Source organism: Hypanus sabinus, chromosome 15 (assembly GCF_030144855.1).
Source record: "Hypanus sabinus isolate sHypSab1 chromosome 15, sHypSab1.hap1, whole genome shotgun sequence".
Classification (NCBI taxonomy): Eukaryota; Metazoa; Chordata; class Chondrichthyes; order Myliobatiformes; family Dasyatidae; genus Hypanus; species Hypanus sabinus.
In genome coordinates this window covers 22009808-22035515 of record NC_082720.1, presented here as the reverse complement: position 1 = coordinate 22035515, position 25708 = coordinate 22009808, and the positions used below count along the sequence as shown (strand labels likewise).

The window sequence follows — 25708 nt, the reverse complement described above, 5'->3', positions numbered from 1 at the left end:
GAGCATGTGATTCCCAAGTAAAAATTCTCAGTTAAACTGATCAAAATCTCTGGTTGTAATACTCATTTATGTGAATAAAAGATTGAGGGCTGAATACTTTTACAAGGCACTGTGCATATGTGTGTATATGTAATATGGTAATTTCGTTTTTTTATTATGCATTGCAAAGTCAGCTACCGCAAAACAACAAATTTCACGACATACGCCAGTGATATTAAACTTCATTCTAATTCTGATTCGTGGCAGCAGCATAGACTGGCAATTGACTTGTGTGCAACTGTGTAAGGGTCAAAATTGTTGTTTCAAACACTCTGGAAGTGATGTATTGGAATGTTAGCCCCCTCCCCAGAACCAATTGAACATGTATGCTTCCATGTTGAAGAATCTCTCATCCCAAGTTTCCACAGATGACAAATTTAATAGTAATCATAGTTAGCAAAAATACCTGATAAAAAAAATGGGGCCTAAATGGGTAGAAGAGTTTGAAAACTTTTTTTCTGATTTGCCTCGATCTTACTACTTACAATCTTTTCTAATATTTGCAATGTGTTAACTTCACGGCAGTAATACAATTCAATAAATAAAAAAATAGAGAAAAATATATATTAAGTATATATATGTCTATTAAATAGTTAAGTTAAAATAAGCAAGTCAAAATAAATAAAAAAGTATTGAGGTAGTGTTCACAGGTTCAATGTCCATTTAAAAATCAGACGGCAGAGGAGAAGAAGCTGTTCCTGCTTCACTGACTGTGTGCCTTCAGGTTTCTGTACCTCCTTCCCAATGGTAACACAGTGAAGAGGGCGTGTCCTGGGTGGTGGGGATCCTTAACAATGGATGCTGCCTTCCTAAGGCACTGCTCCTTGAAGATGCCTTGGATACTACAGAGACTGGTACCCATGACAGCTCTGACTAAGTTTACAAATTTTTGCAACTTATTTTGATCTTGTGCAATACCAGATCATAATGTAACCAGTCACATTTGGTACATTTGTAGAAGTTTTTGAGAATTTTAGTTGACAAACCAAATCTCCTCAAACTAATGAACTATAGCTGCTGTCTTACCTTCTTTACGGCTGCATCAAGGTCTTTTACCATTATGCCTTTGAGAATAAGCATATATCTACCTTTTCATTAGCATCTTTATTTACTTAAATTTAATTCTTTGATGCATTGGAGATTTTGTTTGATGCTGTCCTTGCTTTACAGCATTTCTCTTAAACAGGGACTTTTAACTTACAGAAGAGAAAAGCATCATACACCTGATTTCATCTTAAATGTCTTTATTTGGCCCTAAAATTGGAAGGTTTATGAATTGAATACATGAGGTATGCAATGAGGTTCAGTCAGTCAGTCTCATTCAATGACATATTACAGAATATAGACCTGGAAACTTTCACAGATTAACTCAAACGTTAAAAGGGAAGAATGATCTAATTGGCTGTGATTGATTTTGATTATCTCATACTTCTAAAGACTCAGAACTGACAAATTACCGCTGTGGAGCAGGTCTTCAAACATCTTCAAATAGATTTTCAAACCAGAATACAAAATGTTTGTTCATAAAACACAATAAATTAAATGTAATTCTGTGAATTTTAAAAATGGCTTTTAAGCTATCAATGAAGTGTTAGCTCTGCTCTGGAATTTTCTCATCAATACCATTGATTTAAAACGTACTAGATGGTAAAAGTTTATTTTTTTAAACCCCAATCAAAATTTCATTTGAGCAATCCTTGTTCTTCATTTTGGATCAGTCGAATATCGTACTGGAATTATTGAATATTCCATTGGGTGATGTGACTGCCTTGTTAACTGCTGAAATGTGATTCCGAGATCAGCTTTAATGATATCAATACTTGCAAATAAAAACACAGAATTTTGTGTGTATGCATCACCAAGATGTGTTTGTTCATACAGAAGAGGCTGATTTATAAATATCACCTTCATTTTGGGTTATGTTCATTCACAATGAATGATATCAGAATATGCATATACTACTGAGGAAATTGATTCTTATTGGCACTTTGTCCAGGTCAATAATAGGATGATTACACACAAGATCAGTCAGTGAAACCCTGCTGTGCATTTGTAAAAATATACACTCACTAAAAAAAACCTGCATGTATTCATTTACAATATAACTGATTAACATTTAAACAATATTACAGATAAAATTATTAATCTAATATAAAAACTGTTCTTTTAATGCAATAATCCCTCTGCAATGAAATATTCCATTCAAAGTAGTATAAAATATGTTCATTAATGACAATAGTTTTTTTGGATTTCTGGTTCTTTGTTATCATTTCTGAAATCTCCATGCACTGTAACCACATTGATGTTTAACTATTGGCTAGCAATGGTCACGTGAGACAAGAGCACAGTGAACTCCAGTCCTGCAAGGCTGTTGCTACCTAATAGTCTTGCTAGCAGCAGCTCCAGTATAAGAAGGTCAGAATTAGCTGGCATCAGCCTGGTTAAATCCAGTATATAGCAGCATGACAAATCCTAATTATTAGCACTGGAAAAATGATGCTTTTGGAAATCTAATCAGTTTTCTAGCTTGAAGGCCCTCAGTGTTGAAGTAATCCCACTGAAATTACTGCATGGAATAAATAAAAGTCCTTCTATGGAACCTATCAACTTCCACCTTAAATACACACCAGGTCCTGGCCTCCACAGATTCACCACCCTCAAGCTAAAGAAATTCCTCCTCATCTCCATTTAATAATAATAATTTAGAACCTTAACTAGTCAGGGCATGAAAGGTTATGGAGAGAAGGCAGAAGCCTGGGTTTGAGAGGGAAATGGATCAGCAATGACAAAATGGTGGAGCAGACTCGATGGGCCGAATGGCCTAATTCTGCTCCTGTGCCTTATGACTGTCACACTATGGGTTGTCCTGGGCCATTCCCATTTATTCACCTTCAGCTTTGAATTCAGCAAAGAGCCAAAATTTAAGAGAAAAAAATAAAATCCCATAGTGATCAAATGAAATCTATGGAATGCCCCAATGGCCATTTCCCTCAGATTTTGCCTTCACCAGGTCTAAGGGAATGAAAATAAAATAAATAATAATTTAAGGTAACACAACTATGAACCACGTTAAAGATAATAAAATACTGCTGATTTGTATGGATGAACAGTTTTGTACATGGAGCAAGGTGAACTTGTGTAGAAGTTTAGCCATGAACCCACTGAATTAATAATGGGACACATCTAAGCCACTACAGATTCTGTTCCTTGTCTTTTCATTCCCAACTAACTTCCTAGCTGAGGGGAAAAGAGGATAAAAGCAAGGATATAAACACCTTTTCTAAAAAAAAGACTGATAAACAGGCAATTTAAACCAAGACACAATAAATTGCAAATGCCAGGAATCTAAAATCAAAACAGAAATTGATGGAAATACTCTGCAGTCCAGGCAGCAGCAGTGGAAAGGGAAACATAATTAAAAGGAGCGATAGCAGAAGACTACCTGGCCAGGAGTACTGCAGCACTTCCTTATGTTATATTGACATGACGTGGAAGCATTATGCTATTACAGCACCAGCAGTCTGGGTTCAATTCATGAGCAGTCCGTACATTCTCTCCGTGACTGCATGGATTTCCTCTGGGCGCTTCGGTTTCCTTCCCCATTCCCAAAAATATGGGTTAGTAGCTTAATTGGTCACATGGATGTAGTTGGGCAGCATGGACTCGTTGGGCAGGAAGGGTGGTTACTCAAAATTTTAAAAAAATAGTAAAAGATTGGTTTCTATAAGTGATGACACAGGGTATGGTGCTGTTCTTTGTACCACCAGTGAAAGTGGTGGGAGCTCAGTTGGTAAATGTTCTGAATGGTGAGATGTGGTGAGTGAAATGCAAACCTCAAACTCTCAAAGAGCACCCCGTATCCACCAGGATGATAAAGAGCACATACCAGAGATATTCCTCCTTCTGTTTGTCCAGGTCTAATGCTGCACAGCCATTCAGAATTTTATTCTAACCGTGACCTTAGGCAACGTGCTTCCTGCTTACAATATCTCTTTAACTGCTGCACTAATCTACCCTGAAGCACCAAACAGCTCCATAGTAAATGCAGCATAAAGGGGAAAGAGCAGGGAAAGGTCCAGCATTCTTTTTTTTAAAAAAGCAAAGTTTTGAAAAGAAAAAGATACCAAAGACATCAGTCAGTCAGAGGCTGAGGCACCTTCAGTAACATAGTGAAGACAGGCAATAAGTTTTCAGTCTTGTGCTTACAACTGTTTTGCCCTTCGATAAAATTGTCCATTTTATTGTACACAAATACTATAAATCTCTGTCCTGATAGACTAAGTACCAAGACTCTCCAACCATGATGGGGAAGAAAGGCATCTCATCATGGTAGCAGTTTCAAAAGAGAAATAATTTAGAAAATGCAACAATTTTTTGCAATAAACATGCCAATGTAAGATACTCTGTACAGCTACATAAAATTCAATCCTATTTACAAGAAATGTGATTGCCAGAAGAGGACAATAATACAGGCATTGTAAACTCTGCTGGTCACATAGTCAAGAGTCCTGAGGTCATAATATGACAATCTTTCTTCCTCAGGTACATGGCACCTTATTTACAAATATTGCAGAAGACCTAACTTTTCATCACTCAACAGGTTTTGGAACCCCGGTAGAGGAATTTAAGATAATGCATGAACTTTACAATTAACAGCAGTTTAGCACCTAAAAACAACACTGCTTTTAATTGTGTGGTCTCTGCTTAGACGCAATGTTGATGCTCACCGAGAATCCCGGTTCCATGATACAAGCCAACTAAGAATATTCCTGCCTTCCATAACCCTCAGAAAAACAAGGAAAGGTGTTTCTGCTGAAACATTTTACAGCTTTGACCCTGGCTGCTGTACCATTGGGAGATTGATCTGCTATTCTAATATCACCTGTCCCCCCCCCCCCCCCCTCCCACCATTTCTCATAAATCGCTAATCTGAATCTCTTCACTGTATGGAGCAAAGCTCAGAGAACCCCCGTAGTAGGAAAAGTGTAAAACTGGAGTGAAAAGTAATTGCACTCTTGGTCTGGTTGTTGCCCCTGCTCATAGTGCAAGAGAGCAGTGAATGGGCAAATTAACAAAAGGCAATTACATGCAAACTCCAATTATGTTCTGTGGAGGTCTCCAATAGCAACTGTAATTAATCTTAGGTCACAAAAATATTGGCACTAATAACCAGAAAAGGAAGTGTGACTGCCAAAAAATTTGGATATGGTACTTAAAGAAATTTTCAGATACAAATCTGTATCTATGCTATAACTTTCAGCAGGGTATAAGACAGTAAACCAATTATTATCTGGATAACCGTCGCTACAAACAGCTGGGCCAGCTGTTCCCAAGCTTGTCCATTCACACAGTAAAATGAATACAATTTTCTACAAAGAACAGTTGCTATGGTAATTGCTCGTGAGACTAATTGCTGTGTTTATAGGTGAAAGTGGATACAGTTACACAGTTGGAAGATTGATTTTGCTATTACATTGCCAATCGTGTACGGTGCTCCAGATACCCGTCCCTTTTAAAAAAAAGCAAAGCAGTTTGAACTATACATACAAATCATTTTTGGGGCATTTGCAATTAACTGGTCAGTGGATTATTAGACCAGGCTGTTCCCTGAATACACACCCCGTTCTGTAGACTGGTAAACATTAGAGTTATAAAACATTTACTTTGATGGCAATTGACTTATCTTGATGCAAAGATATTTTTAAAATGGGATCTCAGGTCACTGCATCGTTCGAAGAGCTTTGCACTGAATTCCGGGCATTCCAGAATTGGTACGTCATTCTGCAATTTGCTTATTGTAGAATTTCCATTTCAATAGAGGCTACAGATGTCTGGTTGAAATATTCTACAAAGGCCAGGTAAACCAATCAGGTAAAGTACTCTACCTTCTCCAAAGTTTGGTTTTCCTGCAGAGCAAAAATTGAAACTTATTACACCAAATGATATGATCTTATTAGGTAACTAGTGTAGTGAATGGTGCAGTTAATAACATTATCGCCAGATGATAGTTTTGATCCTTTGACCAGAGATGCAAGTCCAGGATTTTCTTGGTAGCAAATCTTTAACTCCATCTGTTCCAATCATGGAAGCTCTTTCCTCACAAGTTGGATTCTGTTCCAAATAACTTACAGTTGCTGTTGTGGTTCACTTTATGCTCCTTCACTACTATACATTATCAAGCTATGATACATCACCTCCTTTGATAATATCACATGGTAAAGAATCAATAGAATTGCCACAAAAGGTGGTATGATGTTCCTATGACAGGGAGCTCTGCTGTTACCCAATGCCTGAATACAAATATGGCTTTTATTGCTAGTCATCAGTCTCAAAAGGCAAGAATTGTGGTAAGTCTGAACCGATGAAGGCATGAATGGTTTTAAATTCCTTGCCACACCGCCTGCGTTACTTCCACAGAAGGACATTTCATACCTTTCAGGAAGAAGCAGGTCTTAGGGAAAAATCAGTCTCATTCCAGTTTCCGACCTTCCCCAATGTACGACCTTGGTAAATTACAGGGCAATTAGCAACGCTGAGCCAGTTGCAGAATGACATTTTCCTCAAGTCCTGCTTCGAGTGTTACAATCACGGTAGTTGAGTAAGCACGGGTCTTCAGACAAAGGTTCGTGGGCAAAGACAGAGTCATCAGAAGAACATGTACTGTTGCTGTCCTCGCAGGAGGGAGAATATTGCTCAAAGGGAGTCGAGAGGTCCAAATACTGTTGAAGGAAAAATTTGGAAAGACATTTCATCAAAAAGCATCACATTTTTTAATAAACCCAGTTTACCATAAGATTGAATTATCATCTGATTTCTAAGTAATTAGTTAAGATGAAGGCTTGCTTTGCTGTAAGGGGAACTGGGTGAAGTAGTTGGTTAGTACATTCACTTTTTATACTTTGGGTTTGAGCTCTTGTGCTGAATTGTGCAGAAGATTGGAATGATCATGTGATAAGTTCAGTCAGTTGCAATCCAATTTTGAATGGATATCAACTTGCAACAAAACTCCCAAAATTAAGATAAACTTGCACTAACTGGCAATCCCAAGAGAGGTTGCTAAAGGAGTGGTGTGGTCAAAGGAAGCTTTCATACTGGTGTATCAGAAATGAAGTCACAGTTCTGGGATATTGTCAGGGATCAAAATATATCAGTGAGGAATTATGATAAAGCTTCATGAATCTGACTTGGGAATGGAGTGTATTTTTAATTATGGCTATCTCCACCCTCTTTTTCATGTAAGATCAGAAAAAAAATGAGTCAGGAGCACCCTTCTGCTTCAAATTTCCTTCTGTTTGCCATATTTAATTTGTATTATAACATTAGACTTACTTGGCTTTTAACCACATACAGCATTGACATCTATCTCAAGCAGATAAAAGATTTTCTTTGTGTGGTAATCTGGCAAGTCATGGACTATCTAGGTTTCTGATCCAAGAAATTTTAATGTCCTAATTCTGATGTTAAACTATTCAGAAACCAAGGGGGCCAGAAGGAAATGTGGATGGAGGAAACATGAACATATTGTAAGTGCACTGACCTCATCTGATATAGAACTCAAGACCTTGTCAAGCTCTGCCACCAGCTGTTTGAATGTTGGTCTTTGGGAAGCCACTGCATGCCAGCACTCCCTCATAAGCAAATATCTGAAACAGATATATAACAAGTGAGATTCAACGTCAAAAGTTTCACACAAATTACATATAATACCACAGATATTCTAAGAGTGTATTTGCTATGTTTATTTAAAAAGCTTAATGAGACAAAGTAAGTAGTTCCAACAATCCTCAGACAAAGTCCTGACGAAGGGTGTCGGCCTGAAACGTCGACAGAACTTCTCCTATAAATGCTGCCTGGCCAGCTGTGTTCCACCAGCATTTTGTGTGTGTTGTTTGAATTTCCAGCATCTGCAGATTTCCTCGTGTTTGATCCTCAGACAAAGTTAGCCATTTAAAGGTGCCCCAAACAATCCAATCTATCAGTCTGTGCTTTAAACCTTCAGGACCCTCAAGTATACAATCAAGGCCCTGACACTTTGAAAGAATGTGAGAAACATATCGCAATAGATTTGGCTGTAATTACCTTCAGTTAGCTGACATTAAGAGTTTGCTGCTGGAACATATTCAGGGAGCACAAATTCCCTAGCTCTTTATTGACGTTTCAAGGATATAACATTAAACATTCATAGCTAGAAGTATCACATCTTCTTTATCTTCTCTTCAGTTTGTTGGTACCAGGGTGAATTTTATTCTGCTGGAAGGGAACAATGCTCACAGCCTATTTTCTAAAATAACTAATGTCCAAAGGTGAGAAAGCAAAGGTTCGCTGATCTGCGGGGGCTATGTATTGCACGTGTATAAATCAGTCAGATGCTGATGAGTAGCTTACAGTTCATGAGTACAGTTTGACGGCTTGTCCATTCGATGGCCTTCTTTGAGAAGTTTGAAGAGTTCCTCCACAGGGATTCCTGGATAAGGAGAGCCACCTAGTGTGAAGATTTCCCACATCAAGACTCCAAATGACCATCTGCATCATAATGAGAAGCAACAGCAAAAGATTAGCTGATAGGACCAATAAAAGTTTGCAATACCCATCTATGAAAGTGACGAGGATATCATCTGAGTTAGTACATTTTTTATCATCCAATGCAAATTGAAATAAACATTATTTTTACAAGAACACAGGATAATTATGGACAGTGTAGGCAGTTATTTGTTCAATCCAGATTCAGTTTTGCTTCCACTATTTGATCTTGATTCCACACATTGAACACTTCCTTTGTGAAGGAATTGTTGCTAATCCTAAAAATTCAGGTCTTCAGTTAGAATCCAAAGTGAGCACATGTTAGGATTTTATCCTGTTCAGGTAGTTTGTTAAATACTACTGCATATGTCCTCTGTTTTTGATCAATATTTTGAGTTCCATTATCAAGTGGACCAATACCTTGTTCAAGATTGTTATATTTATGGTGATGGTGACATTGGGTCGTGAGAGGTCAGATATGGAACTTAAGTATTTGGGTGAGGTCACACACTTACACCCAAACAAATTAACTGTTATTCAACCTCTCCTGCCCCGTGCCCCCTTCTTTTAAAATGTCTACCTCTGTCTATTATCCATCTGCCTTTGTCCCAAACTTTCACCCACTCTCCTTCCCAAGGTCACTTGATCTACCCATCATCCTTAACCCTCCACAGTCCATCCATCACCTCTGGTTCCCCGTCCCACCATTCCTTGTGGTAAACTATGTGTATGCCTGTCTGGACACGCCCTTCTGCTGACTGCTCCTGTGGCTCCTCCCACAGACCCCAGTATAAAGGCGATTGGAGGCACTGCTCCTCCCTCAGTCTCCAGGATGTGGTGGTCTCGTTTGCTGCTATAAAAGCCTATCGTTCACCTCCCGTCTCCGAGAGTTATCGATGGTGCATCACTCCTCCTCTGCTATCTCCCAGTCCTGATGCAGGGTTTCAAACCAAAGCATTGACAATTCCTTTCCTCTCACAGATGCTGCTCAATCCACAGAGCTCTTTCAGCACATTATTAGTTGCACCAGATTCTGTCATTTGCAGTTTCTAGCACCTCCAAAAGTACTGTTCTGGTTTATTCCAATAGTTTAAGTACTCTGGTTACTCATAACATTTTCCTTCATGTGTTCCATACAGTTCCAACCAATTGAAATTGAAACAGATGTTCCAATCAATTATACTTGTAGATGTCACCGTCCTTTCCTGTACTAGATCTATGACACTGGGCTTGGTCTCGTGGGGCTTCTTTGCACCATCTATAGTGCTCAGCCATTTCCCTTGTTCCACGGCAAAGCACTTAACACACACACCCAAGGTGCAGCACTTGAGATCATAGAAATTCACCGACCTTGGTGAGGACTAAGAATGCAATCTGAGTGTGGGACTCCTCAAACTGTTTGACTTCATAGAAAAGTACGTGAAAGCTAAATATTTTATCTATTGCTTTTCAGACCGCTGGAGATAAGTTAATCAGCTGTATGCTGTTGGGAGACTTTTACACTGGGAAAAATGAGCCAGGTGAACAAAAATCCTGCTTTAAAGGTTTGAAGTGATCCCTGTCATGGTGGACATCTGCCTCTGACGGCTGTGCATGGATTGCAGTAAAGTCACATCATCCAGTGTTAAAAAGAAGATCACTAACAGGCTATACTTGGCATTCCTGCCCTTAAGATGGAAAAGGGCGTGTGGCTTTTGTTTTGAGTTTGTCTTTAACACTGTAGTGAATATTCCTCCATGACCGTTAGATGATTGGTAAACATTGTTGAACATGGCACTCGCTGTGGCAGGGCAGGACTGCTAGGGATTTTGCTCATAGCACGTTGCTTGTGTAGACATGATTGAGACGTGGAATGAACACCAGCCCATGTGACAGTCCAGTGCTAAAGTATCACAGCATGTTGATGTTGTTTTGCAACTCCAAAACATTAAACTAATTAAAAGGAAAAGATGGGAGTCTGAAATGTGAGTCTAACTTAGTTTTACTTTAAGTGAGGTGCCCATGAGTCATGTGGTAGCGTCATAACATATGCCATTTATGTACTTTTACATATAACCTGTAATGAATTACGTAAACAAAGAATGCTTAATCAATTTATTTACAATATTACTCAAATATTACTGAAATATTAAGTACACAACAGTTGACTACTGAAATAGGTGAACTACTTTCAGATAGGTAGTGGTTCTGGCAAACCTTGGCTTCAGATCTTTATATCACAGCCTGACAAAGCCACGGTTGTATTTCTAGGATAAATTTTGACTTACAGCTTCCATGTGTGTTATCTGATCTCAACAAATGCACTTAGGCCAAAATCTCACTTGTTCTTAGTGATGTTAAACTGGATGAGCAAACCAACCTACTGATCTCTTCTTCAGAGTGAAATAAAATGGAAGGATCCATGATATTGTTCTGTATAAAATGACCAGGCCATAATTCTGGTGATGTTTCAGGATTTGATGGCTCATGAATGATTGTTCACCGGAAGCATGGGTTTCTTGGAGAGTTCGTAGTCTCAAGCAATATGCTAAATACTACAACACAGTATCTTGAAGTGGTCTGTTCAATTGAAGTGAATTCCATGGAGTTTATTAAAATATAAATATAATGAAGGTTAAATAGTAGTTTTAAGTAAAGAACACAAGATAATATTTTGACATTGTGTCTAACTTTGTCAATCCATTTAGTGCAGGGTGTAATGACACTGCTGGCAGGCTTCAGTAGGTAATCAACACTATAGCTTTCTTGCACAGCCTACTCAAATTGAGAAAGGGAATCTAATACCTAAAGAGTACTTAAATATGATCAGTACTTACACATCACTTTGGTGTGTATACACTCTATCAAATAAGGCCTCTGGCGCCATCCACTTTACTGGCAAGCGACCCTGGAATGAAACATAAAAGCCATTGTCAGTGAGTCTAGTGTTCCCCTTTGACAAGTTCGACGTACTTTCAAGTTAACCTCCATGACAAACTGTCAGCTGCAGGCCCAAGTACTGAGGTTTCAAACAGCACAATGAACTGTGTGCACAGGAATTACCCAGAGCAAATTACTTAAAGTGACATTATTATTTTTTTAAAGGACTTTGGATATGTTTTATGTAGTGATACAGTGTGGAGTAGCCCCTTCGAGTCACGGTGTTCCTGCAACCCCGATTAACCCCTGCCTAATCACAGGACAACTTGCATTGACCAGTTAACCAACTCGGTTTGTCTGTGGACTGTGGGAAGAAACCGAAGGACCCAGAGAAAACCCATGCCTTCCACGGGGATGACATACAAAGACTCCTTACAGAATGGCGCCAGAATTGAACCCTGGAACACCCGAGCTGTAATAACGTCGTGCTAACCACTGTCAGGGCAAATGGTGCTCCAGCAGTTATCGAAGGACACAGCAACTTTTACTAAATAATGAAAATTAAACTAAGGTTTACAGCCTTGGGAGGACCTGGCAGTAGTTAGTTAAACATGTGAATCTTATAAATGGGCCAGAAGGTTTGGCATGGACCATGATGATTTATTTATTGAGGTACAGTGTGGACCAGGCTCTTCGAGCCAGGCCACTCAGCAATCACCCGATTTAATCCCCGCCGAATCACAGGGCTATTTACAATGACCAATTAATCTAATGACCAGTACCTCTTTGGAGTGTGGGATAAAAGCCACATGGTTGAGGGGAGAACGTACCAACTCCTCACAGACAGCGGTGGGAATCGAACCCAGGCTATTGTGACTGTAAAGCGTTGCGCTAACTATTACACTACCGTGCCGATAACGTTTGAAAAGCTTCACGGTATGACTTTACATACATTTTTCAGGGCACAGTCTCCTGCAAAACCAATTACTTAAGAAAATTTATGACAGAGGAGCCTATCCAAAGAGTTCATTCATTTTATTTATTTATTATCAAAGCATGTATCCATATACAACTTGAAATTCATACTCTTGTGGCCCATTCCTTTATTTTCCTCCCACTGCACTCTTATTCTCCCTCATGTGTTTGACCCTTTTGCTACCACCTACTCTGGGAATAGCTTGCAGTGGCCAATTAACCTATCTGCAAATCTTTCGAACGTGCGAGGAAACAAGAGCACTAAGTTCCCACATGGTCACAGGGAAGACTCCGTACGGCAGTTCAAGATTGAACCAAGACTCCAGAGCAATAAGGAGCCAGCTCTAACGACTCTGCCACTGTGAAAACTCACAGGACTGCAAAGGCTGAACAACAGAAGCCGTCTGCTGAATGAACTCAGCTGTCTGTGGGGGATGGGGCTGGGGAGAGAAGAGAACGTTGACAACTTGGGTCAAAACCCTGCGTCAGGAATTCTGCTGGTCTTCGACCAGAAATTGCTGAAATTTCTTTTCCCTTCACAGATGTTGTTCAAATGGCAGAATTCCACCAACAGATTTGCTTCCTTCTGCAAATCGTCCCTCCATCACTATGCTGTTCCTCCTTTTCCATATATCCTCCACCCAGAAGGAATGCTCTTCTTGCGCTGTGTCGACAGCAGTTGATTCATTTCCAATTCAGTATTTTGCATGTAGCTTTATAAACTGCTCAATGTGCAAGTCCCGCAGTCCTCAGCAATTCAGGATTTTTGTTTTCTGCAATCCTGTCTATTTACAGGTTTTCCAGAGAAATCCCAAACCATTTGCCTCTTGTCAGATCTCAGCAAGTTCCTCTACAATCCCCATCACCTCACTTAAATATTAGTCAGACTAAGTGAAGGCCAGGGGTCTAGCAGTAATATTATTTACAGAATATGCTTACTTAGTTACAAATAAAGATCTGCATCTAACTGCAGTTGCCGGAATGGATAGCTACTTACATTTGTGGTTTTCTTGTAATAGTCAATATTGTTCACACCTCGTGCCAGGCCAAAGTCTGCGATTTTCATGACATTGTCTTCAGTTACTAACACATTCCTGGCTGCCAAGTCACGATGGATACACTGCAGAGAGAATTAAAACAATCTGCTAAGTACGCTCACATCTGTGTCACAGCGGATGCTTTTGCCAGGACAAGTAAACAGTTGGGGGTAAGGTATTAGAGAGACAGTCAGTAATATGCCAGCCTCAGACAGTTCTCTTTAACACGGCACACTGCTGTTTGACTAGTTGGCAACGTGGACACTTTTGAAGATGTTTCATTGGCAAGATGAGTTTTTAAGCTGTCAGCGCAGCAGCAAGCTTTCAGCAACCAGATGAAAATCCTGCCATGGACGGCAATCTCATAAGCTCGAAAACGTTAATCCCTGCCCTTCATAGCTGCTCTATTGTAATGTGAGCCTCATTCCCCTCTGCTTGTGAACGATGGATGTTGTTTTTAAACCATCATCTTACTTGTAGGACATGGGAAAGTGAGACACTGCCCTTCCCACATTGCTCTGTTCACACGACCTTTCACCCATCCCAAGGGGCCAATGCACGTACCTAAACTCCCCCTACGTTAAATGAGCAATCCACCTGGGCCTCGTCCAGGCATGCTATCTGCAGTGCTTCCCAGAGCTGGATTTGCCGATGGCTTACCTTTTTAGATGCTAAGTATTCCATGCCCCTTGCCACTTGATAAGCGCTGGACACCAGATCTTTAAACGTTAGTTGCTCTTCCGGCACCTTTGTGACATGGAAGTTGTAATCCATGCCGGGTGGCCGCCGAGCCCTGAGGTATTCCCGCAAGTTACCTTTTGTGGCGTATTCCACAATTACGTACAGCAAACCTAGGACAGCAACAGCAGCTTTAGCCACAGCACACTCAGCAAATACAAACAGCACTCTTCATGCTCTTTAGCTTGCCTCGCTCTCCATCTGTCAACGTACAGTCAAAATTACTTCATGCAAAGCTTATACCTGTTCTGATACCACACTCTAAGGTATACAAGCAACATACATAAATGCAGCCATCTTGTGCCTGTTCGGTGTAAGACAATAGGCTGCATTCCTTTCCTGCTTCCTACTTCTGACACATTTGCTTTTGTGAGTAGTATTGTTGACAGCAGCTCGCCAGTCATTCTTCTTCATTTATGTTATATTTTACTCACACGAAGGTTATCACACCCAAGCTTAGTGTCATTTTCACTTCAGATATACATGCTTTTCAGGGGATATCATTGGATGGGATTTCAATCAAGGACCAAATGCAAGACGACTCTCACAAAGAAGACAGTGGAAGCTAGCTGCTGGAAACACTGGGGGCAGAAACCAGTGCTGCACTGTCCCAGTGTTGTTACCACTGGCAGAAAACTTCCAGTTCCAAGGTAACCTGGAGATTCTCCTCTCATAGGTGGATAGTGGAGCCCATCGTATTCACTCAGTGATATATAGCACTGGTGCTGATATATAGCACTGATATATCTAAGCGCAGATATTAAAGTTTAACCTGTTCGGCATTGACCATGCAAATTATTACAGAGATACAATCATGTATACTGTCTTGTGTAATATAGTCACACAGCATATGTAACTTTAATATCCTCATGTAGTTCTCACTACAGAGATTGTGTAAAATAGGATCACGCAAAATAGTTGATGTATGAAAATATTTAGGGCAGTACGGTAGCGTAGGTTAACATAATGCTTTTCAGCTCAGTTCCCGCTGCTATCTGTGAGGAGTTTATACGTACTCCCCGTGACTGCGTGGGTTTTCTCCGCGTGCTTCGGTTTCCTCCCACAGTCCAAAGACATACTGTTTAGTAGGTTAATTGGTCATTGTAAATTGTCCTGCGATTTGACTGGGATTAGATCAGGGGTTGCTGAGCAGTGCATCTCGTTGGGCAAGAAGGGCCTATTCTGCGCTGCATCCCAATAAATAAATATTCAGTGCGTGAAAATAGTTTGCTCTCCACAGAAGTTCACCATAAACTCACCATCCTGTGTGCAGGCACCAAGCAAGTTAATTATATTTTTATGCTTATCCATCATCTTCATCATCTCCATCTCTGAGATGAGATCTGCCAGGTCTTTCTCCGTGGCATCATCTGGAAACAAGTTTTGAAAGTTGTACTTAATACTTTCCTTTGCACTGATTTCACCAAGTGATGAAGCAAGCTAAATTATTACCAAGTCCAACCGAGATCAATCAGAGAAGAACTGTGCGGAATTACTTGGACTTGGACTGTACAACTGGATCAAATAACAGTTCAGTTCATTCTCTTACTGGAGTTAGTTCGAAAGTAGTCTGGGCTATTAGGCTTCCAACTGAAACCAGCAACAGACTGGACTACATATTTTTGAATTTTATGAAACCACTTCTTACTCACCTTTCAGTGACTTCACTGCCACGGTAACCGGCTTGTCCGGGTCGTCCTTGTTTATCCCATAAGCCTCCGCTTTAACCACCTGCCCAAAGCAACCCTCTCCAAGGGGTTTCCCCAATACCAGTCTGGAAGAGAAATACAAGATAAACTCTGAGCTGCAGACATTCCACTCTAGTTTAAGTCTGTCTGAATCCTTTATTTTCTATTTCTATTTCCATCTGGAGTTATTTATAGGAAAACCTAATTTATTAAAATAAATATGATAACAGACTTCAGTGCCAGTGAATTGCTCTTACTGCAACTTACAATATGGGAAGACAGTTTGATCCATGTTCTGTTTGGGTACACACACACACAGAAAATGCTGGAGGAACTCAGCAGGCCAGGCAGCATCTACAGAAAAGAGTACCGTTGACGTTTCGGGCAGGACACTGAAGGGTCTCGGCCTGAAACGTCGACTGTACTCGTTTCCATAGATACCTGGCCTGGCCTGGCCTGCTGAGTTCCTCCACCATTGTGTGTGTTGCTCGGATCTTCTCTTGTTTCTGTTTGGGTAATTTATTTGTAAGCCACTCGTGCAGCTTACCAAGAGATGTGAAGTTTAATACTCTATATGCAGCATCTTACTAATATTACACTTACTTATCCCGATGGAATTCCCATTTTGGGTCCATTGGTAACTCGAACTCCACAACGCCAGACAGCATGGGTGTACCACTGGAGGACAGGCGCGTCACTCTGACAAGAGAGGCATTCGATTTCATTGAAGAGTTTGATTCTCGTGAAAACTGAAATGGCAAAGAATTGAGTCATTAAGCTGCATGGAAATGAAGCATTTCTACAAACTCACTCATCCCAGCATCTTTGTGAAAATTAGCTTTACAATGGTTAATATTAGTGCACTTTAGCAGATCTGTGATTGGCTTACATTGTACTGACTAGTCTGTGACGGTGGTTTAGCACTACAATGTTGATGTTGGTGCAGCTTGGCCAGACAGAGATGGACATTGGGTGTAATGTAATTGTGTTGACCTGTTCTAGTTATACTGGAATAATATTGGTACACTTCTGTTGCTATATGAAATTAAATCTGCAATCCAGCTGTGACAGTGTTGATGCAGTTTCATATATTATGAAGGTGCTGATGCGATTTGCCTGTGCTATGATATTGTTGGTGCAATTTATTGTGTGGGGATGATGTTGATTGTATTGATGCTATAAGATTCTATTGTAATAATGATCAAAATTAAATGCTCCCACAGAACAGTTAAAGTTTAATGAACTCTTAGGTCATTCAAGATTCTGTTGGTGTTTTTTCTTCTGCTGTAGTTTTGTTCGTATTAATTCCTTTTTTCAGGTATTGACATTAAGATAGTAACATTTTGACATTTATATATCACTGCCTGTGGATTGGAGACTACATTTCAGGAGCTCGGTAAAGGTTCAACCTGTATTCCTATTCCAAATTTGTATCTCATCACCTCAACCAATACTACAACAACACAGAGATACTCCAGGAATTCTTAAGCAACATTGACAAAATGCTGGAAGAACTCAGCAAGTCAGGCTGCATCTATTGAGGCGAATAAATAGTCAAGGTTTTTGGGCCGAGACTCTTTATCAGATCAACCTGCTGAAAGGTCTTGGCCTGAGACTTCAACTGTTTATTCTCCTTCATAAATGTACTAAGAGTGTCAGCGAGGTTCTTACATACTGACTTCCACCATCATGATGGCAGAAAAGCTTGTCAAATTGTTAATTACCAACATTTGGGCAAGATGTGAGTGGTCCATTGGTAGCCATGTAGCCAGTTATAAAAATAGGTTGTTAATTGCAGAGCTGAACAAGAGAGGTTAGGAGCAAGTAATGACAGGTTGCCAAGCACAGCCACTCAGCTGAATTGTTGCTGCATTTCAGTAATTTATTTCCGAACGCTGTGAGGTATCCAGGGTTTACCTGTCTTTTAAAAGGAAACTTGGAGAGTTTCTGCACAGGCAGTGGGTCAAAGGCCCTTTTGCTGGACCTTGCCTGCATTCTGCACAATATAATGATGACGACTGACAAGATGATAGCCAGAGATGTAGCAGCATAGATCAGGATATCAGTGTACTTTGTCCCAGAGGAGTCAATTATTTTCGGGGGCTCTTCCTCTGTGAAATAATGGAAAGAAGAAGATCTATGAATATTTTCATAAAGCTAGATAGATATTACTGAGAAAATGGCTAAAGGTACATGACATGCAAAACCTCAGTGGCTTTGGCACCGAAGTTAGAGTCAGTGCTTAGTTTACAACAAAGGTGCAATATAGGCCTGTGATTAGCACTTCTCTGTTACAAGGGCACTTTGTTCTCAGACAAGAGGATATTCCACCTAGTAGAATGGTGATGGCTGGCCATATCACATGCTCCCACATCTCACTTCAGACATGCCCGTCCTAACACTTACATTCAGAAGTCACAGATCAATATTGACCTCAGAATATGGTAAAAACTTGAAAAATTGCAGAGGGCCAAGTCTGACAAAAGGATGTGATGGCACTCAATGGCCTGACCACAATAAGTAGTTACATACGGGGAGAAGGCAGGAGATTGGGGCTGGGCAGGAAAATGGATCAGCCATGATGAAGTGGCAGAGTAGACTCGATGGGCCAAATGGTCTAATTTCCCCTATACCTTCTAGTCTTATGGTCTTATTTTTTTTTCCCAAAAACAGCCCACACCCTTCCAACTTTACAGCGATAACTCTCTCCTCAGTAGCCCAAATCCTGTCACTTTCGCTCTAGGCCAGTTTTGTTTGTATACATCATTTCAGCACCAAAACAGACCATCCCATTGTGTTCATAGCATCCTCAGCCCTCTTCCCCAACCTCCAAGACCATTACTGTGATGGTTCTAATGTTGCTGCCACTGGAGACAGTGAGCAAATGCCCGTCTAGGACAGAACATGGCCCAGGTCTCAGATCCCAAAGATGTTTCCCCCAATCTTATCTTCATCTTGTCTGGCTGGATAGGGTGTAGAGTTAATATAATCTTTTAAGCACAAAATTAAAAGTTTAGCCCTTGCATAACCATTATACATCCCATAGAAAGTAGTATGCACCTGGTAAAACTGTCAGCCAGGCAGAATGGTAAGAGATCCCAATAGAATTGCCTGCCAAACAGGTGTATTTGCCTGCATCTTCAAATGTGACATTATGCAAGTAGAGTACTTCAATTTCAGTGCTGTTAATGTCAGCAGTCTGTAAAGAGAGAGAGAGATAAACATATATAAACTGATTAAGGAATTGTGCTGTGCAGAGGACAACGTGTATAAACTGTGCTTTGCAGGTGCATAGTATTAGATTACACAGAGATAAAACAGGAAATAATTGGGTTATTCAAAGTTCCAACAGCATAGTTTTGTGCCAAAATAATAACAATAGCACCCTACAATAAAGGTTATGTGAGAACCAGTCTGTCCACCTAAGTGTACTGCAAGTGCACTAATCCGGCTCACAGTAGAGTGGTTATAGAATTTTTTGACCCACATTCATACCTTTAACACTTGGACATATGGAGCCTCATCGGGTCCATATCTACTGCCGTTCACCTCCACGTGTTTGAGCCATTGGATGTGAGGCTGTGCGTCACTGAAAACTCTGCAGTGGAACTCCACATTGCTGCCCACCACGGCAGATTTGTTAGCTGGCAGGCCAACCTGCAGGATCGGCCGGTGAGGAGACCGTTCTGTGTGTCAGAGAAGGTATAATCAACCTAAATTCAGAATACCGCTCGCACCATGTAGTTTTGAAAATCCATGGATACTCTGGGGGCTACCAATCATTGAACTATTCTTTTAGAGCAAACACGAGGAAATCTGCAGATGCTGGAAATTCAAACAACAACACACACAAAATGCTGGTGGAACACAGCAGGCCAGGCAGCATCTATAGGGGGAAGCGCTGTCGACGTTTCGGGCTGAGACCCTTCATCAGGACTAACCAAAATCTCTTACTATCTTTCCTTTCGGTTAGTCCTGATGAATGGTCTCGGCCCGAAACGTCGACAGCGCTTCCCCCTATAGATGCTGCCTGGCCTGCTGTGTTCCACCAGCATTTAGTGTGTGTAACTATTCTTTTGTTGATTTTCCTCAGTTATTCTCAAACTTCCACAGGGAGAAAATGGCAGAACTTTCAACCTTTTCTATATTATTTATTCAAATTACAAACTGCAACAGAAGCTCACTTATTTCTCATTCTTGAAATAACTTTCAGCAGAAATCATTCAACATTAGTTCCTAATTCCCTCTGGTGGGTTGATATGATGTACAGATAAACAAGCAATGCAAGATGGAAAATCAGAACAGTTCGTAATGGGTTTCATTATAATAGTTAACAATGTCGCGAACTTTGATGTTGCTTTGAAGTCTCAATGTACACAGATTGTGGTCAAGCCCTATACGGACTCTAATTGCACTGCAACAACATCTCAGACCAACCAGGATCATCAAATCAGCTCAGATCCAAAGTCAACCACTGCTAAGTCCAATACAAACACCTGGTTTTTGGGGAAATTTTTGAAGCATGTAGACTTCTGCTTCTTTTTGATTGTTATCAATTATTTGGTATTTAGACATAATTGAACCTGTACTCCAAAAGCAATAATCTTACATTATCAAAATTATAACAACTGACTCTCATTTACCTACAATTAACTTATTCTAATTCAAAGTTTTTTAAAAATGTGTACATTAGGTTCGTTCCATTTTGCTAGCACAATACTTAGCTTGAAAATAATGAGGGAAGCCAACTGCCCTTAATATGGCTCAATACTATGTATTGGTTTCTATTACAAGCCTACATTCTTAGCATTCAGAAGATTCACGAGCCAGGAGTATGAAAATTACCAACATGTACTCCTGGTGATCCTTAAGAATGCTGAAGACAAAATATTATGCATATAAACACACACAATAGGCATCACACAACAATGGAGCACAAATATTGTTACTGTCAATGACAGTAGATTTTATGCTCATTTTGTTCATATGCCATACCCAGTTTTAATGGAGAATGATATTTTTGGGCAATACATATAAAGTTCTGAGCCATTTCTAGCTTTAGACCACTGAAAACTGGTTATCACGATGTATGCTTCTATAAATATCATTTACACTTGACCTTTTTTCTTTCCTCCCAATATTTCTACCAACTTGCATCTCACTGAATCATTCAATTCTTACCCAGAACTTCCAATTGGTAACTGTGGTTAATGCTGCCATACTTGTTTTCCACCACACAGGTATAGTTGCCACGGTCAGAAGGCACAACACTCTCCATTACCAGGCTCCAGCGCTGATGGCGTAGCTAAAAGATAAATGAAAAAATAACTTGCAAATCAGAAGAGAGGCAAATAAGCCAATTAACGGCACCAATCCATCCCAGTAAACTGATTACACACCAGAAGTCAAATCAGGACTTTCTGGATTCCACAACTTCTTTATATCTTCACAGTGCATTCTAAGCCATTTAGAAGATCTGGAGATTTGAATTAGGACGTGATCAAGAGAGGATTGGACAGCACGGTAGTGCAGTCAGTGGAACTACTTCACACAGCTCAAGTGACACTGGCTCACTCCTTCATTGTGTGCTGTCTGTGCGGAGTTTGCATGTTTTTCCTGTGATTGTGTACACTTCTTCTGGGTTTTCCTGTTCCTTCCCAATCCAAAGTCATGAAGGGTAATGGGTTAATAGATCCCAATAAATTGCCCTCTGTGAGGTGGGCAGTAGAATCTGGGTGAGAGAACGCGATTAGTTTACATATGATTTAAGGTGATAGGTAGCAAACAAACTTTGACTATGTTTAATATTCCTTTAGAGACCTTTAAGAGATCAAGGTCACCATTTATGATGCTAAAAGAGAAAGGAACATAGTCCTTGATTTTGCATAGCAGAGACTGGGGAACAGGGTGGTTCACACTCACCCCGTCTCCACTTACCTGAATACTATTCCTATTTTTAGTAGCTACAGAAACTGTACATTTCATTTCCTTTTCTGGTCTTGTTCCTCCATTGAGGATAAGTATACACAGAATGACTTGTGTCTCAGAAAGCAGTTTCTGAAATGTTGCCAAGTGCAATGGACAACAAGACTTCATAAATAATAAAAAGATAAATCATCAGTGATGTGATTTGGTACTGTTAACTGAAAGAACTTGTTCTCCAAAAATTACTTGTTAAATTTACTGGACTAGCAGTTGGAGTTCTGGGCTGTCGATGCAGAGATGAAAATTCAAATCTCAGCCTGGCAGCTGGCGAATTTCTATTTAAATAACTTTGAAGTTAAATGAAAATGCTAGTCTCAGTATCAATGGTTATGAAAGTGGTGGATTTTTGCTAGAAGTGTGGCTGACTGATATCGTTTAGTGAAAAAAAAATCTACCACCCCCACCCATTCTGGTCTACCCTCGACTCCAAACAGCCACCAGTGTGTTTGACTCTTAGCTGCGTTTATTTGGCAATAGTTAGGGGTGGATTACAAATTCCAGCATTGCCAGTGACATCCACAATGCAAGAAAAATATTTAAGAACCTTATTTGATCTTTTACTTTTCTGAACAGTAAGTTAGACGTTGCTTACTGTTCATCTGAATTTAGGTAGCTTTGACAGTGATGCAGTTCTTCAGCACCGTGGCTGGTGTGAATGCAGTGCACTCTGGTCTTGGTTATGTCCAAGTGCCAATGGTGCCAGGCAGACACTAAACAAACTACATACGTAATGATTAAACCTAAAGATGAGCATATCAAGGCAGAATGCAATGACCCTGGAAGCCACCAGAAGTAGCAGTGTCAATTTTATCAGGCACATCAATCTTCAGCAGTAAACACAACTAAAGGCAGATTCAATTCCCAAGAAAGAATTCAGGAAAGTTAAAAGAACCTGCGGGGCTCTCACTCTTTGTTGCTTATGGCTTCTCCTCTGCTGGCGGACCCCTGTATGTCAAGAAAGCATCATGTTTCACGTGTCCGCCTCTGCCTTTTTCATAATTTATATTCACATAAGCCAGTTCCTTTAACAAGTGATTCACAGTTGTACTGGCAATGTCCCAGACCTGTCTTTCAGTTACACAAGCTTTTATACCAAAGATTAGCTGTACGCTTCATCTGCAACGCCACTTTTAGCTTTGTAGTAACCTAGAACAATCGGCTGGCTTGAAATACAATATTAACTACCATGGTTGTGTTCCATTTTCCACAAAGCAGTCCATTCTACAATGCAGAAGTATTAGAATTGCATTGCTTCAATAGTCTTCACAATCATTTCCTTCAAGAATTATTGAGGGAGGGGGTGCCATGCATTTGGTCCTTGACTCTTGTGGATTGTCAACATATGTCGAATCCTTTGTGGATATGCAATTAAATTTTTAGCAATTATAGAGGAATGGTCAGTGATCCTGATGAGAAGGTAGGCATATCTGATTTTCTAATTGTGATGTACTGTATACACATCAGATCCCTTGTAGGGAAGTTGAGTTTACTGTCAAATGTGCGCACAGGTGCAATGCAAAGCTTACAGGGGCGTAACATCATATAAGCAATCACAAGCAAATCATAAATTAAATAATACATAATTCTTACATGAGAAAATCCAATTAGAATCACAAGTCCACTTTAGTGCAAAGTTTACCATCTAAGTGATCACAATAGCATTAGCTTCAATATAATTATGGAGAAGGACAGGACAGGACCTAGAGTTGAGATTTTTGATTGGAGAAAGGCTAACTTTGAGGAGATGTGAAGGGATTTAGAGAGAGTGGATTGGGTCAAGTTGTTTTATGGGAAGGATGTAATAGAGAAATGAAGGTCATTTAAGGGTGAAATTATGAGGGTACAGAATCTTTATGTTCCTGTTAGGTTGAAAGGAGCACCATGGTTTTCAAGGGATATTAGAAATTTGATTCAGAAAAAGAGGGATGTCTACAATAGGTATAGGCAGCATGGAGTAAAGGAATTGCTCAAGGAATATAAAGAATGTAAAAGGAATCTTAAGAAAGAGATTAGAAAAGCTAAAAGAAGATACGAGGTTGGTTTGGCAAATAAGGTGAAAGTAAATCCGAAAGGTTTCTACAGTTATATTAAAAGCAAGAGGATAGTGAGGGATAAAATTGGCCCCTTAGAGAATCAGAGTGGTCAACTATGTGTGGAGCCGAGGGAGATGGGAGAGATTTTGAACGATTTCTTCTCTTCGGTATTCACTAAGGAGAAGGATATTGAATTGTGTAAGGTGTGGGAAACAGGTAAAGAAGTTATGGAACCTATGCCAATTAAAGAGGTGGAAGTACTGGAGCTTTTAAGAAATTTAAAAGTGGAAAAATCTCCGGGTCCTGACGGGATATTCCCCAGGACCTTGAGGGAAGTTTGTGTAGAAATAGCAGGAGCTCTGACGGAGATCCTTAAGATGTCATTAGAAACGGGGATTGTGCTGGAGGATTGGCGTATTGCTCATGTGGTTCCATTGTTTAAAAAGGGTTCTAGAAGTAAGCCTAGCAATTATAGACCTGTCAGTTTGACATCAGTGGTGGGTAAATTAATGGAAAGTATTCTTAGAGATAGTATTAATAATTATCTGGATAGACAGGATCTGATTAGGAGTAGCCAGCATAGATTTGTGCGTGGAAGGTCATGTTTGACAAACCTTATTGAATTTTTTGAAGAAATTACGAGGAATGTTGACAAGGGTAAGGCAGTGGATGTAGTCTATATGGACTTCAGCAAAGCCTTTGACAAAGTTCCACATGGAAGATTAGTTAAGAAGGTTCAGTCGTTAGGTATTAATGCTGGAGTAATAAAATGGATTCAACAGTGGCTAGATGGGAGATGCCAGAGAGTAGTGGTGGATAATTGTATATCGGGATGGAGGCCGGTGACTAGCGGGGTGCCTCAGGGATCTGTTTTGGGCCCAATGTTGTTTGTAATATACATAAATGATCTGGATGATGGGGTGGTAAATTGGATTAGTAAGTATGCCGATGATACTAAGGTAGGAGGTGTTGTGGATAATGAGTTGGGTTTTCAAAGCTTGCAGGGAGATTTATGCCGGTTAGAAGAATGGGCTGAATGTTGGCAGATGGAGTTTAATGCTGAGAAGTGTGAGGTTCTACATTTTGGCAGGAATAATCCAAATAGAACATACAGGGTAAATGGTAGGGCATTGAGGAATGCAGAGGAACAGAGAGATCTAGGAATAACAGTGCATAGTTCCCTGAAGGTGGAGTCTCATGTAGATAGGGTGGTGAAGAAGGCTTTTGGAACGCTGGCCTTTATAAATCAAAGCATTGAGTACAGAAGTTGGGATGTAATGTTAAAATTGTACAAGGCAATGGTAAGGCCAAATTTGGAATATTGTGTGCAGTTCTGGTCACCGAATTATAGGAAAGATATCAATAAATTAGAGAGAGTGCAGAGACGATTTACTAGGATGTTACCTGGGTTTCAGCACTTAAGTTACAGAGAAAGGTTGAACAAGTTAGGTCTCTATTCATTGGAGCGTAGAAGGTTGAGGGGGGATTTGATTGAGGTATTTAAAATTTTGAGAGGGATAGATAGAGTTGACGTGAATAGGCTGTTTCCATTGAGAGTAGGGGAGATTCAAATGAGAGGACATGATTTGAGAGTTGGGGGGCAGAAGTTTAAGGGAAACACGAGGGGGTATATCTTTACTCAGAGAGTGATAGCTGTGTGGAATGAGCTTCCTGTAGAGGTAGTAGAGGCCAGTTCAGTTGTGTCATTTAAGGTAAAATTGGATAGGTATATGGACAGGAAAGGAGTGGAGGGTTATGGGCTGAGTGCGGGTAGGTGGGACTCGGTGAGATTAAGAGTTCGGCACGGACTAGGAGGGCCGAGATGGCCTGTTTC

The 25708-nt window shown here is 40.2% G+C and overlaps 1 protein-coding gene across 1 annotated transcript in view; it reads right to left on the bottom strand.

Annotated features, from left to right (window-relative positions):
• Nucleotides 1-1266: 1266 nt before the first annotated feature.
• Nucleotides 1267-25708, bottom strand: part of LOC132405365 (fibroblast growth factor receptor 4-like) — a 54835-nt gene continuing 30393 nt past the window's right edge. The window contains exons 6-18 of the mRNA XM_059990112.1: nucleotides 21038-21161; nucleotides 19352-19542; nucleotides 18917-19055; nucleotides 17774-17967; nucleotides 16460-16605; nucleotides 15821-15942; nucleotides 15428-15538; nucleotides 14091-14281; nucleotides 13391-13513; nucleotides 11376-11446; nucleotides 8425-8562; nucleotides 7577-7682; nucleotides 1267-6758 (exon numbers count right to left, since the gene is read on the bottom strand). Of these exons, the coding sequence (XP_059846095.1) occupies nucleotides 6600-6758; nucleotides 7577-7682; nucleotides 8425-8562; nucleotides 11376-11446; nucleotides 13391-13513; nucleotides 14091-14281; nucleotides 15428-15538; nucleotides 15821-15942; nucleotides 16460-16605; nucleotides 17774-17967; nucleotides 18917-19055; nucleotides 19352-19542; nucleotides 21038-21161 (1815 nt within the window). The 3' untranslated portion in view covers nucleotides 1267-6599. The remainder of the gene's footprint in view (nucleotides 6759-7576; nucleotides 7683-8424; nucleotides 8563-11375; nucleotides 11447-13390; nucleotides 13514-14090; nucleotides 14282-15427; nucleotides 15539-15820; nucleotides 15943-16459; nucleotides 16606-17773; nucleotides 17968-18916; nucleotides 19056-19351; nucleotides 19543-21037; nucleotides 21162-25708) is intronic.